The following is a 13,256-nucleotide window of genomic DNA, read 5'->3' as shown; positions in this document are numbered from 1 at the left end:
TCTGATCTGGTTGGATCATAACTAATAATTAGACAAGTATATGACTTCATCTAGATCAGGGCTAGGATGAACGCTAAGCATTGCAAGCTCCACAGCAATGTTTTTCAGAGCCTCAGATCCCCTTTTCTTCTGTGTGTGTAAAGCACTGCACGTACTAATCGACTCACTGAAATACTGCTCCTAATTATGACGATGCAAGCATTCATGTAAGTTGATATATTAATGAAACCTGAAGCATCATGCACATTTGATTCCTAAAGCAGTGGAAATGTCTTAAATAAAATGTAGAACTCCCGTCCTCTCCCCACATTTGGCCTGTATAACCGTTAGGACCATTGGTATTGTTAGCAATGGTCCCTAATTATTTTCTATATTACTGTCTATATACAATAATTTAACTGTATCCTCTGTCCACTCCCATTTTTATCTAGGATTAACATCTGAGACTGACAAAGCTATTTCATACCAACTTTTCTCTCTGCTGTCATCACCACCGCAGCCACTAACCTTTCAGTCTGGGATCACACTTCCCCCCAGTCATTAACACTCCTCTGCTCTCTGTCATGACCTCCTACATCAGCTCCCCTCATTGCTCTCTGCAGTGCTTAGAAATAAATAAACCAGCAGAGTTTTATTGGCCTTCCCTCCTCGCACTGCAGTTCCCAGTTCCTGATTGATTCAGTTTATTGCTGTCACCTTCAGTTCAGTGCAGTGCCTGTCACAAGGCAGCAGTGGCTCTGAAATGAAATATTTCCAATGGGCTTCTAATTTCTCTGTTGTGACACCTTGTGCTCTCACAGTCAGCCTCATACTTTTCATGCAGTGCCAACTTTTTCCCCCGAACCATTCCCTTTTGGATTTCACCATATCTCTCCCTATTCAGTATATATATTAAATATATATATTACTGTACATATGAACACCACTGGTGACAATAAAGCATTATATTTGCTAGCCTTGTTCAAACTGAACAGAGAGTCAGTGGAGTATATTTCAGATCAATTAACAAGCTCACTTTTACTGCCTAGACCGGGGGTGGGCAAAATGCGGCCCAGGGGCCAGAAGCGGCCTGCCAGGCCATTCTATCTGGGCCGTGAGGCCCCTAAAAATTTTAGAAAATAAATATTAATCTGCCCTGGGCTGCCTGTGATGCGGCCCTCGATGGCTTGCCAAAACTCAGTAAGTGGCCCTCTGCCCCAAATAATTGCCCGCCCCTGGCCTAGACAATAAGGCTATATACTAAGTGTACAGAGTGGACCTTAAATGCATTTGTGATAGTCCACCATACAGGGGCTGAGACGTTTTTCCTTCTGATATGAAATCACTGCATTCAGGAATGCAGGCATTAAGGGACTTTTTGATTTTTAAAAAGAACACCACATAGGAGGAGGCAGTTTCAGGAACCTACCTGTTTAGAGTAAGCTAGATGCTTGGGTCACATTCTTTACGCTTTCATAGTCACCTAAATGTCCAGATTTGCATGCCTATATGGTTATGTAAGTGCCAAAAACGCTACTTCTGAACAGGTTGGAATTTTGTTCATGGGAATATAGCCCGGCATGCATGGAGAACTATGTACATGCCCACAGTGGACACATGCACTAACAACAAAATGAGAGAGAGAGAGAGAGAGTGCACTTCTATCTTTTCCCTGCAGTAGTGCAGGCACTCCCCTGGGAAGTTGGAGGTCCTGAGTTCTTCAACCTCCTCATCCAAAGAAAGTATGAACTTGAGTCTCTCCGACTTCCCAGCACAGCATGCTAATCACAATACCACAGGTCAACTATTATCCATTCCTTCTCTGGTGCTTATTTGGAAGCTGATCCTCTAGGCAGCTGCAAGAGGGAGGGGGCCAGGAGGAATACTGACAAGTGCAGGGTACTGCACCTGGGGAGGAACAACCAGCACCATACCTACAGGTTGGGAAACTCCCTTCTCGTCAGTGCAGAGGCAGAAATGGATCTTGGAGTCACTATAGACTCCAAGATGAACATGGGCTGCCAATGTGGGGACACAGTCAGGAAGGCTAACTGCACCTTGTCATGCATCCACAGATGAATCACAAGCAGGTCCAAGGAGGTGATCCTCCCTTTCTATATAACATTGGTCAGGCTGCAGTTGGAGTACTGCATCCAGTTCTGGGCACTGCACTTCAGGAGGGATGTGGACAACATGGAGAGGGTCCAGAGGAGGGCCACCCGCATGATCAGGGGTTCAGCACGGCATGTCCTACAAGAAGAAGCTAAGGGACCTGAACCTGTTCAGCTTCCACAAGAGAAGGCTGAGAGGGGATCTGGTGGCAATCTATAAACTGGCCAAGAGAAACCAGCAGGCAATGGGAGAGTCCCTGTTCCCCCGAGCACTACTGGAAGTAACAAGGAATAATGGCCATAAGCTGACGGAGAGTAGATTCAGGCTAGACATCAAGAGGCGCTACTTCACTGTCAGGGCGGCTAGGATCTAGAACCAACTTCCAAGAGAAGTGGTGCTGGCTTCTACCCTGGGGGTCTTTAAAAGGAGGCTGGATGAACACCTCGCCAGGGTCATTTGACCCCAGTGCTCTTTCCTGCCCATGGCAGGGAGTCAGACTTTATGATCTGTTCAGGTCCCTTCTGACCCTACCAACTATGAAACTATGAAACTATGAAGGGAGCAAGCCAGAGGGTGTGCGACTCCATAAGGCAGGTAGCCTGGAAGGGAAGGGGACCTGGGTTCAAGCTGGGGGCCCTGATCCCAGTGAAGCAAATCCCTCTGTGCCCTCCATCAGTGTTTTCCACAGACTGTGTTAGTGGCTCAATTTCTAAAGGAACACCAAAGAAGGGCCTGGATAATAGCTCACTGGTATTGTGGGTTGGAGTGCTATGTTGGAAAGTCATGGTCCCAAAGTTCAAAACCCCAATGAACAAGGGGACCTAGATCCAAGGACCTCCATCTTCTCAGATGATTGCTTCACCTACTGACCTATGGGGCAAAAGGGGGAGGAATACATCTGTCAGAGAGCCCAGGAATAGAATGCCAGCCTGCATGAGGAAGAGGCATTTTTTGGCACTTAGATGACCAAAAACACCATGTAGATGACCAAATATGGACACTTAGATGACCAGGAAGGGACTAGACCATCACCCTCGTTTGACTTAGCATGATGCAGCTTGGTGACAAATTTCAGCAACAGACTTTCATTCTGCTGTTGTCCTTTTGGGATCTTCTAGGAAGACAAATGCCACAGCAGATGACAATCAGAATTATATCACAAAGTGTGATTTCGCCACAGGGAGAAAAAAATAAATAGCACAGTGAACTCCACCTGGAGTCTTTTGGGGGGTTTTTTGGAGAGGCTTGTGCAAGATTCCAAGTGAGACATTTTGTGGAGTATTTCTCCAAATATACCTTCCAGTTTTGCTAGGAGATATTTTCACAAACAGGATGTAGGCAAATAACCAAAACAAAGGAAATGCAACTAAAGAGCTGTTGAATTTGTAACATCAAAATATGGGAAATTTCTCATAATAGGGGTTTATATTATCTCATAAAAGAGATTGCTTCTCACCTTAGATGATTCCCCATAAATTGCCTTTCATCAGTATGGAGTTTTCTGAACCTCAGATTTTTCACATGAAGATTCCCCAATACCATGAGTTTTGCATACAAAAGAAATCAGGAGAGGCAGGGACTTTTTCACCATAGCAGGGAATTTTTCACTATAGGAAGGATTCTGCTCAGGAAAGTCTAGATATAGGAATGTCCTTAAAGAAAGTCTAAGCCTCAGTGACATGCCTCTCATCTCACAACCCGTTCCTACCAAGAACTCCATTCCATCACAGAGACTCTAGGAGGAAGTAGCTATGGGGAGGTTGTTCCCATTTCGATATTAAAGCGTTCCCATGCAATATGTACATCTCAATTACTGTATTCTTAAAAATACCTCAAAAAGCTGTGAATTATTTAGGGCTGGGATTGTCTTCTGATGCTCATATAGCATTTAAAACAACAAAGCCCTGGTCTTTCACTGTAGCCTCTAGGGGTTAATGATGATAATCATCATGATTACCATTGGGAACATCTACACGTACAATTAGTGCACATGAATAAACTCCGGAGCTTATTGATCTGGAGTTTTATGCTCCTGGGTATGCCATTTGAACGTGCGCTCGGGAGCAATTAACTCTGGAGCAATCAGCTCCGGTGTTTATTCACGCGCAGCATGTGGAACCCGGTCAGAGCAGTTCCGGGTGGTGTGGGGCCGGAGGTTCACCTGCCAGCCCAGAGCTGATCCAACCACATGGAGGGATTAGCTGGGGCATGAAAGTGCTTCAGTGCAGGGCTAGCTGGCACACCAGCATGGAAGCACCTTCACGCCCCAGCTAGCTGGGTCAGCATCCACACATACGCTGCTGCACACAAAAAAACTCCACAGCAGGGTAGGATTTGTATTTACAAGTCCTAGCCTGCTGCAAAGTTTATTAGTTTCCTGCACCCTAATAGGGCCTCATGTATAGATGCTGAGATGTTTATGGCAGAGCTAATTACTCACCTCCACAGTAAACATCCCGTGTAGATGCACCCAGTACTATTAAATTAAGACCAGTTATGGGCCCTAATTTTAAGCAGCCACAGTTGATGGAGGGGGTGGGGAATGAGCAGAGCAACTGGGGCAGCATGGGTCTACACTGAACCCTGAAAAGGTGCGATAGTAAATTACTCCCCTACCACTCCCAATGCAAGATATGAACCGGAGGAAGCATCACGCATCTCTGAGGGCATGTCTAACTTCAGTCACAGCACTGCAATGTAGCTATACCAGAGCTAGCTTTGAACTTGCTAGCTTGGATACCAGTAGCAGTCTAGCCCCAGCAGCAAGGAATCAGTATGGGCTGTAAAACCCACCCACGGAGCAGAGCAAATGATCCTGTGCTGATCTCAGTGTTTTTGGTACCAGTACCTGAGCTCACCTCTTTAAAGCTGGGCCAGATATCTCCGCGCTGTGCTGTAACAAGTACTGTGCCTGCTGTCTAGATAGACCCTGCTCCTCCTGGAACAGCCTAAGTACATCTCTCCCCGTAGTGAAAAATAGGACTCAACACTTAATCTATCCCTTAATGACTCTGAAGCACTTTAAATATGGAAATTGCTAGAGAAGTGCTAAGTTTATCACTGGCATCAGTGCTGCTCTGGAACCATTAAAAGCAAATTCTTGTTGAGACACAGTTACTGGTTGTGTCACATAGGCCTTTATCCTTTCTACAACATTTTAAACATAGCAGGAAATGCTGACCTTGTGCTGCAGGAAATTAATTTGCTATAGTTTCCATAAGCAATTCTTGTCAATGGAAGGCACGTTGGTTTTCCTTGGTATTTTGTGAAAGCCACTGGCCCAATCCCATACTCCTGAGGCGGTAAAACCCTCACAGACTTCAGTGATAGCTTATTTCTGAATGAGGACTATGGTACCGAGTCTTTAATATATTTCAATAATGAAAGCATGGTTTAATATTTCAGAGGAGAAGAAGTTTGTGTTTTACAAAGAGCAGATGATCTGAATTGATTGTGCCAGTTTTCTTCGGTACCATGATGGTGTCAATGCAGCTAACAGCTCAGAGGAACTTAACTCTTATTTAGGTGTTGAACCATGGTGAGTTTAGGCACCTAAATATGAACTGGGTCCTAAAATTCCTGTCCCTGAATCTGTCCCTTAATGACTCAGGTAGCATACTCTAGGCTTCAAAAATTCACATCCCTTTTCCAGAAGTAGGTAGGAAGCTATTCCTGGTAAGCACGTTAGGGAAATAATAATCTGTTTCTACAAAGCAAGCCAAGGCTGTGCTGTCTTTCTGCCAATGCAAGCAAACATGTCGAGTGCAGAAAAGTAAAATTAATGACCTTGCATGCAGAAGTGAATCTGTCAAAAATCATATCATTTTCCCGTTGCTGCAGCAAGGCGTGTACACGGGAGTCCTTTGTGGGGGAGGAAGATGCAATGGAAAGGAATGGGGGAAAGAGAAGAACCTTCTCCGTGACAGAAGCCAACAGGATTTGACCAGATGTTGATAGATGCAATGAAGCAGGATCCAGAGAGAGAGAGAGGCCATGTCTACACGAGATGCTGACTGTGCAGTTAGCGTCACCCGGCAGAAAGCATGACACGATGCTACTGCACAGTAGTAACAAGCCATTGCTCAGTCAGCGCAGTCAGTAATGCTACTGCACAAGAACTCCAGTTACTGCCTCCTCATTTAGTACTTGTATAAACTGTGCAATAATAACTGCAGAGTCAGCATCTCATGTAGATGTGGCCAGCGTGGTGTAAACCCCAGTGCCCTCCTCCTTCAGAAGGAGGCCCAGCAGCAGAGGGCTGAGCTACGCAGGAGAGCACTACTGCCCTCTGTGGTGCTTGTGTCCTGGCATTGCTCTTTGTCCCAGTCATGCCCATGTTTTCATTATGGCTCTCTGGACCTCTGGATATACAATTCATTGGTAGGGAGACCTACCAAATTCATGGCAGAAGTGGGGTGCGCAGCAGCTCCTTTAATCTTGTATGTTCCCCCGCATGCCTCGCCCCCTCCCCACCACACCATTGATTGGCAGAGGGGGCCCTGCCATTCCCTCCTGATCATCAGGGAAGCAAAAGCCATGGTTTTAAACATGGCACCATTTTTGCCTCCTGACCAGTCGTCAGCAAGCAGTGGGGCCTCTGAGGCCCTCAGCCAATCAGCAGCAGGAGGCAAAAACAGCACCATATTAAAAGCCACAGTTTTTGCCTCCCCACCAGTCAAAAGCAAGCTGCAAGCGGCACCCCTCCAGCAATCAGCAGCAGAGGGGCGCATGTGGGAACCTGCAAGATTGAAGGAGCTGCAGTGCACCCCACTTCTGCCATAAATTCGGCAGGTCCCTATTCACTGGTAAACTAAAGAGGGACAATTTCCTAAAAAATGGAGAGAAAATGTTAGCGTAAACATCTATTTATGCGTCATACTAAAAAATTCATAACAATACTACAGTATAGATGGACACTGCCAATTTTTTTTAAATGTGTAGATGAGCCTGCTCTTTATCTGGAGTAAGTCAGCATAGCTCCACTGAAGTTAATGGAGATATCCTGGTTTATACTAGCTGATGGCTTGGATCACATCTCTTCTAGGTTAACCAGTCCTCTCATATTAACTGACCCAGTTTCCTAAGCTGGCAATAGTGCTAGACAGTAGCTGGGGAGCAGGCTTGGGGTGTAGTGGGGAGGTCTGTCAGTATTTCCAAAGTTGATGGTTTGCAGTATTAGGACTGTGATTATGAACAAAAAAAATCTGACAATTGATCAAAGCTCTTAGTGATATCTTTTAATACACGCAAAGGTCAGGTGAGCTGTGAAAGCTGAATTATGTTACATGTCATGAGTGAGATTCTTAGCTGGTGTAAATCAGTGCAGCTTCTATGCAGTCATCTGCAATCTCGACATAAAATGCGAACCCTCAAACCACAAACAAAATAATCATACATCACCCATAGGTCTCTTTGCTTACTTCAGAGGAAAGACAGATATTACTTATACATGGAAGTGCAATGGCCTTTATGCCACAAGCAATTATGCACATATGTAACATAATGCATGTGTTCAGTCCCAGTTGACTTCAGCATTTGTCTCCAATTGCTTTTTGATAGAGACAGTCTCCCGGACATTACCAAACTGGGGAATGCTTCAGATCTAGATCTGAACTCTGTTGCTTGGCCTTTCCCTATTGGAATCTGTGGTCTCTGTAGCTGATCATCTGTTATACTCATCACTGTTTTTCAATGAAAAGAATTTAGACAAAAAGGCAACTAAGCAAAAACACGTATTCGAAAGTGAAATATTCAGGTTTGTTCCCTTGATGAGGAGAGTTTATTAGTTTATTCTTGACTTGGTGTTTTCCTTTCTTTTTTTAACAATAAATTGTTAACAAGCTGATTAATTTACCACCTCCTATTGCTAATTTTCTAGAATCCTCATTACTCTTTGAAAAAAAAATGCTGCATGAACCAAAAGTTAATTAATTTCTTTTTTTTTTTTATTCCAGTATTCTCAAATGAGAGATGAAGTGTTCAAGTCAAACTTGGTGTGTGCATTTATTGTTCTTGTATTTATCACCGCAATCCAAAGTTTACTTCCTTCTGCAAGGTAAATACAAAGACACCTTATTATAAAATTCTTAAAGATTTATATTTCTAGAATATAAAAGGCTATTTAGAGTTTCCAATAAATGTTTGGAAATACATATGCAAATTTTTCCTTGTCATATACTTCTGTGTTATATTATCTTCTGCTCCACACTAGTCTTCTCTTCATAAGAGGCAGACAGAAAGGTGAAATCCTCCATACCTACTGACAATATCTTTTTTGTGGGTTGTAAACAGAACATCCAATTTAAATGAGTGGAAGTTGTACTCAAAACGGTACTCAGTGTGGCCTCAGGTTTCTACAGATAACATAAAAAAATACTTAGTCTTAGAGGGCAGAATTAGTTCATAGTTATTAATAGCTTAGTAACTGGTTAAAAAGTTGTCTTATTGCTATATTTATGAGCTATATCACACTACATACACTTGTCTTAGTAAGTGCACTTCATATATGATATGTTGAAATGACTACCCCATAGGGAACATCTGGAACAGTGAGGAGATGACTGACAGTAAGTGCAGACATTTCCTCTCCCAGGAGAAACTCTCCCAAGTGTGATTTAACCCTTGTTGTTCTACCTAGAGCAGCCATTTTTATCCTGGGAGATCAACCTGAACTTCTATACACTCATGGTTTTCTTGCAAAAGAACAGCGACTTTCCCAGGAGAAACTGAATGTTTGTATGAGGCCCCAATAGATCTTCTCCACCTCTGGATAAGTTTTTATGGGGCTCATCAGGTGTTGACCACTTGTAGTTCCCACTGATGTCAGTAAGAGTTGAGAATGATAAAGGACCAGTCCCTTTGATTATATTACATGCAGGTTTGTTCAATTAACAGCATCAGGATTAGGCTAAAAAAGCATATGAAACAGATGATTCTGGGCTTGTCAGTTCTGTCTGAATCTCTGTGCCAGATAGATATTGTTTGGGAGAAGCAGCTATAATGTCTTTAGCTCCATCAATGACAGTTGGATTCATGGCTTATGTAAGTAATGAGCAACTTGGCTTCCAGTGCACTACTGTATGTTAAAGGTCTTGCTTTCTGTAAATGGGAACAAAAGCCAATCTGAGAAAGATCAGCAAAAGTTCATTTTGATCATTTCAAATCAACAAAATCCTTGCACATACAGTCAAAAGAGACAACTAGACACTCAACTATTACTAAACAATTTGAATGGCCAGGGACCTCAGCTATTCTCTTATTTAAGAAGATAGTCGGACTTGTCATATTCACTTGTCCCCCATCCAGTTCTTTTTATTTTTGACTGAACTCTCAGGGGCCCTGTGGATGGTAGGCGGCTGTCACTTTTTCAGGCAGAGTGGTAGTAGATGAGACTTCCTACAGATAAGGTAAATCTCTGGAAAGAATATTACCTCACAAAAAAAGCAAACAAATTAACTCTACCAGCATGCCCAGACACTCTTTTCTTTTATTCATGCCCACACACACCATTTGCCTGTGGAGAACATGCTAGAAGAACTTTATGGGAGTCTGGTGCACACATCTTGTTTAGTACCTTTGAAAATGTAACCCTTACGGTCTTCTAAATCTTCAGCATGGTAAGGTACTTAAAATAGACCATGAGAGGGATAGAGGTCCAATGCTTGAATGACAACCATGATTGCAAATATAGAAAATTTGAGTGCCATTCCCTTGTAAGGAAGTGTTTAATTACAATTCAGTGGTTACTAACAAGACAACAAAGGGACAAGGTTCAGACTCAGGCTTTGAATATGTGTAAACCTATAGATCCCACATCCAGATGTGGCTGAATGTGTTGTATAGGATCATAGAAGTGTGCATACGATTTCCTATCCCCTGCTACTGCTTTCTTTCATAAAATGTCCATTTCTTCAATCGCAACACTCAGCATTGTACCCAATCCCTCCAAATCCCTCTGTTGGCTCTTTCCAGGTGAAAGGTTGTAAGGTAAGGGAGGCAGAATGGCTGAATGCTCCTTGTTTTTTGCAATACATTTCTTTCTAAGCTGGACTGAAGCTTTTAATAAAAATCCCAGAAGCTTTGGACATGTGGTTTTCAATCCATTTATCAATCACACATTTTTAAAAATCCATTAAATGCTTTCTCCGAGGCCTGCCCCTATATGACAAGGATGAGCATGTTGCAAAAGTCTATACAGGAATCTCTCTCAATTCTCACAAAACTTAGTTCTCTGATAAAATGAGCCCTGCTCAGTGCTACCTCTTCTTTTTTATTTATTTATTTTTATTTTTAAATCACATGCATTTAGCTAGAGTGACCATATGTGTCTCAGATTGATCAGGACAGTCCCAGATTTTAGAGGCCGGTCCCAGCCAGCTGGTGAACAGTAAGATGAGCATGGAGGCAGAGCAGCATGAGCTGTGAAATAGGAAACCCCATTAACACCAATTGTTACTTCACAGGTGATTTTTAAACACATGTGAAGTAAAGAACAATGGGTCATTAATGGACCTTTGACTCCCTACAGCCTGTGGAGAGTGGGGGGTGCACTGTCCTGAATTTCACATTATCCCATATAGTCACCCTATTCATACCTACTGTAAGATTACAGTATGCCCTCAACCCCTTTCAGATTTACCTGATCTCCACTTGCTAAACACATCTTTAGACATTATACAGGGCTCTTCAAGTTCTAAGCGGCTAAGGGACACAGTCCATGCCAGCGGGGGCTACAAGCTGCAAGGATGCTCCACCTGCTGCAGCACATGCCTGCACCTCCTCCACTGCTTCAGTGATCCTACATGTATGCCCTTCCACTGCTGCATTGTGCATCCACACAGACATCCCATGGACTGTACACAATGCCTACATGGGCACCCTCCCTCTGCTGCATCATGTGCGTGGCCCTTGGTTCACCCTGAACTCTCCCCATCATGAAGGAGGGATGGGAAGCCTGGAGGCTGTGGCTGCTGTTGGAGCTAGAGCAACAGGGGGAGTGGTGGCTTAGCAGGAGTCCAGGGGCCACACGTGGCCCACGGGCCACCAGTTGGACAGCCCTGAAGTATATTCTTCTAATCACAAATTAAAAACAGTATTGTGTTTAGAAGCTGGTCTAAAAACTGAGTCTTGTTACCCGATTTTACTTCATGCTTGCCCTCAGCTGTGACTCTCAGAGCTTCCCAGTTCTAATATTTCGTCTTTTAGCACTTCATTTGCCGTGTTGCTGCCAATGATATTATGAAGTTAGTTTATTTTATTTTAAAGTCCTGCTCCTTCCAGTATATTAATCTTCCCTGTCTAGACTGCTTGTTTTTCTTCTGCTTGCTTGTGTATGGTAGGATTTATGGAGCTTGCCTATGGGACCTGTTTTCCATTGAACATTTTTGCTGCCAAATCAATCACTTCAAAACAGCAGCAATATCTGACACGCACTCCCTTTGTATGGATTCCTCTCCGCTAATTTTCACAAGGCAAACCATAAGAAATCAGGAAGGAATAAACGTCACACCCATCTGCCCTGCAGCTTTTTCCCTTTCCTTTTTCTTCTTTCATATTATTCTGCTTCATGGAAGATTTCTTCGTCTAGGAGCTGAAAGGTTACTGTCAAGAATAATAAAGGCATATTTTGACCCACAGTTTTTCCTGGTTGTAAAGCCTATATACATAGTTTTGAAAACAAAATCCTATTCCTAAAGCATGCAGATAACGATACTAGTTGCCTCAAAGTAACAAATGAGTATCTTTAAGTATGGAGGGTGATAAACATTTAGATGAAGAAACCGACTTAGAGCTTTAAACTTACTAGCTCCCAGTTCATAACAAAATTTAAGCACGTTTACATGCCTTTGATTTCAGTGGAGCATTGCCGAATGCATCACTAGTTTGTCGAATAGGAATGGGATTACGCATATGCTTAAAGTTAAAACACTGAAGCGGGCCTTTATTGAGCTGGGGCTCCAGTGAATTATTGGGAACACAAAGGACAGGAAATAGTATTTAAATGATCCTGAAAAATACCTTAGCCACCATCTTTAGTATCACTTGGAGATGTGCTGCATGCTGTCATGCTAGAGAAGGGAAGTCAGTGGTCCATCATCACATCCAGTGTATACAGAAGTTTCTGAATTTTATCTCAGTTTATACATGTCCACAAGGAAGAAAAAAGGAGGATATTTTGATCCGTGTGTAGTCTTCTTAATTTTCTTCTGAATTTTAGCATATCTGCAGCAGTTTTATCCTCTGAAATGTCACGATGGGAGATTATTTAAGCGGCACAAAGTAATGCCACCCCCCAATGTAATTACCTTCTATGAAGCCATTACATGTCATTGCAAACCTTGTAGTTCTTCATCTCTTCCCGAAAAGCCTTGGAATTGATTCAGTTTCTCTCTATATGCTCATGTAAGCCTATTTATCATCCCAGAGCAATCTGTTATGCAACTTTTATTTCTGGCTGTTGTGCTTGGTTATTTGAGTTGTAGCATGTTTCTCCATCTCACACAGTCTGCTGCTTTTTAAACAATTGCATCTATTTAAAAAATGATGAAGATACTAGTTGCTAAGCAGTTCAGCAGTTGGTGCTTTGAAATATGTGATGAGACACCCAGGCTTAGTTTCCTGAGGTCTAGTCTCTTTGGTCTTGATGCAGTTGCCCTTGGAAGATGGCCAGTGACTTCTCTGCAAGCTGGATCAGGGTGGGTCTCTGTAGAGTCAGTAGACAACACTAGAGAGGCATTCTGGGTTTTGGTCCAGATGACATTTTTTGGCTTATATAGGAATGAAATTGGTCAGCTCCAAAGGAGCCTTAGTCATCCTTCTTGGAAGAGGAAGGCAGGCAATGTAGTGCCTATGGAAGTATATGTGGGTGTAGGAGGTAGCCACTGGTTGAAGGTGGAGGCCTCTGAAGATGGATCATGAACAACCTGGCAATGTTTTTGGTTTGTTTTTGTTTTTTTCCCTTTTTTCCTCCAAATCTCCTGGTTTTAGTCCCTCTGTCCTAGGGGACCATGATATATAAATCACTCCTACTGATCTTCTGCTGACTTGCCTCAGCAGATTAAACTGTATCAATAAATCTGTTAAACGCTTCTGTTTGGATTTACACATGCAGTCTCCACAATGATCCATATACAGCAAAAGCTTTGTTATCCGGCAACCATGGGGAA

General features: G+C 43.0%; 1 protein-coding gene across 2 annotated transcripts in view; it reads left to right on the top strand.

Moving 5' to 3' along the window:
* The window catches only part of ADCY8 (adenylate cyclase 8), a 225,469-nt gene that overhangs the window by 160,763 nt on the left and 51,450 nt on the right, over nucleotides 1-13,256 (top strand). For both annotated transcript variants that reach the window (XM_019528169.1, XM_019528171.1), the window contains one exon: nucleotides 8,046-8,146. In XM_019528169.1, the coding sequence (XP_019383714.1) occupies nucleotides 8,046-8,146 (101 nt within the window). The remainder of the gene's footprint in view (nucleotides 1-8,045; nucleotides 8,147-13,256) is intronic.

Source organism: Gavialis gangeticus, unplaced genomic scaffold, assembly GCF_001723915.1.
Source record: "Gavialis gangeticus isolate Ggan-Ray unplaced genomic scaffold, GavGan_comp1, whole genome shotgun sequence".
Taxonomy (NCBI): domain Eukaryota; kingdom Metazoa; phylum Chordata; order Crocodylia; family Gavialidae; genus Gavialis; species Gavialis gangeticus.
This window is presented reverse-complemented; position numbering and strand designations above follow the sequence as displayed.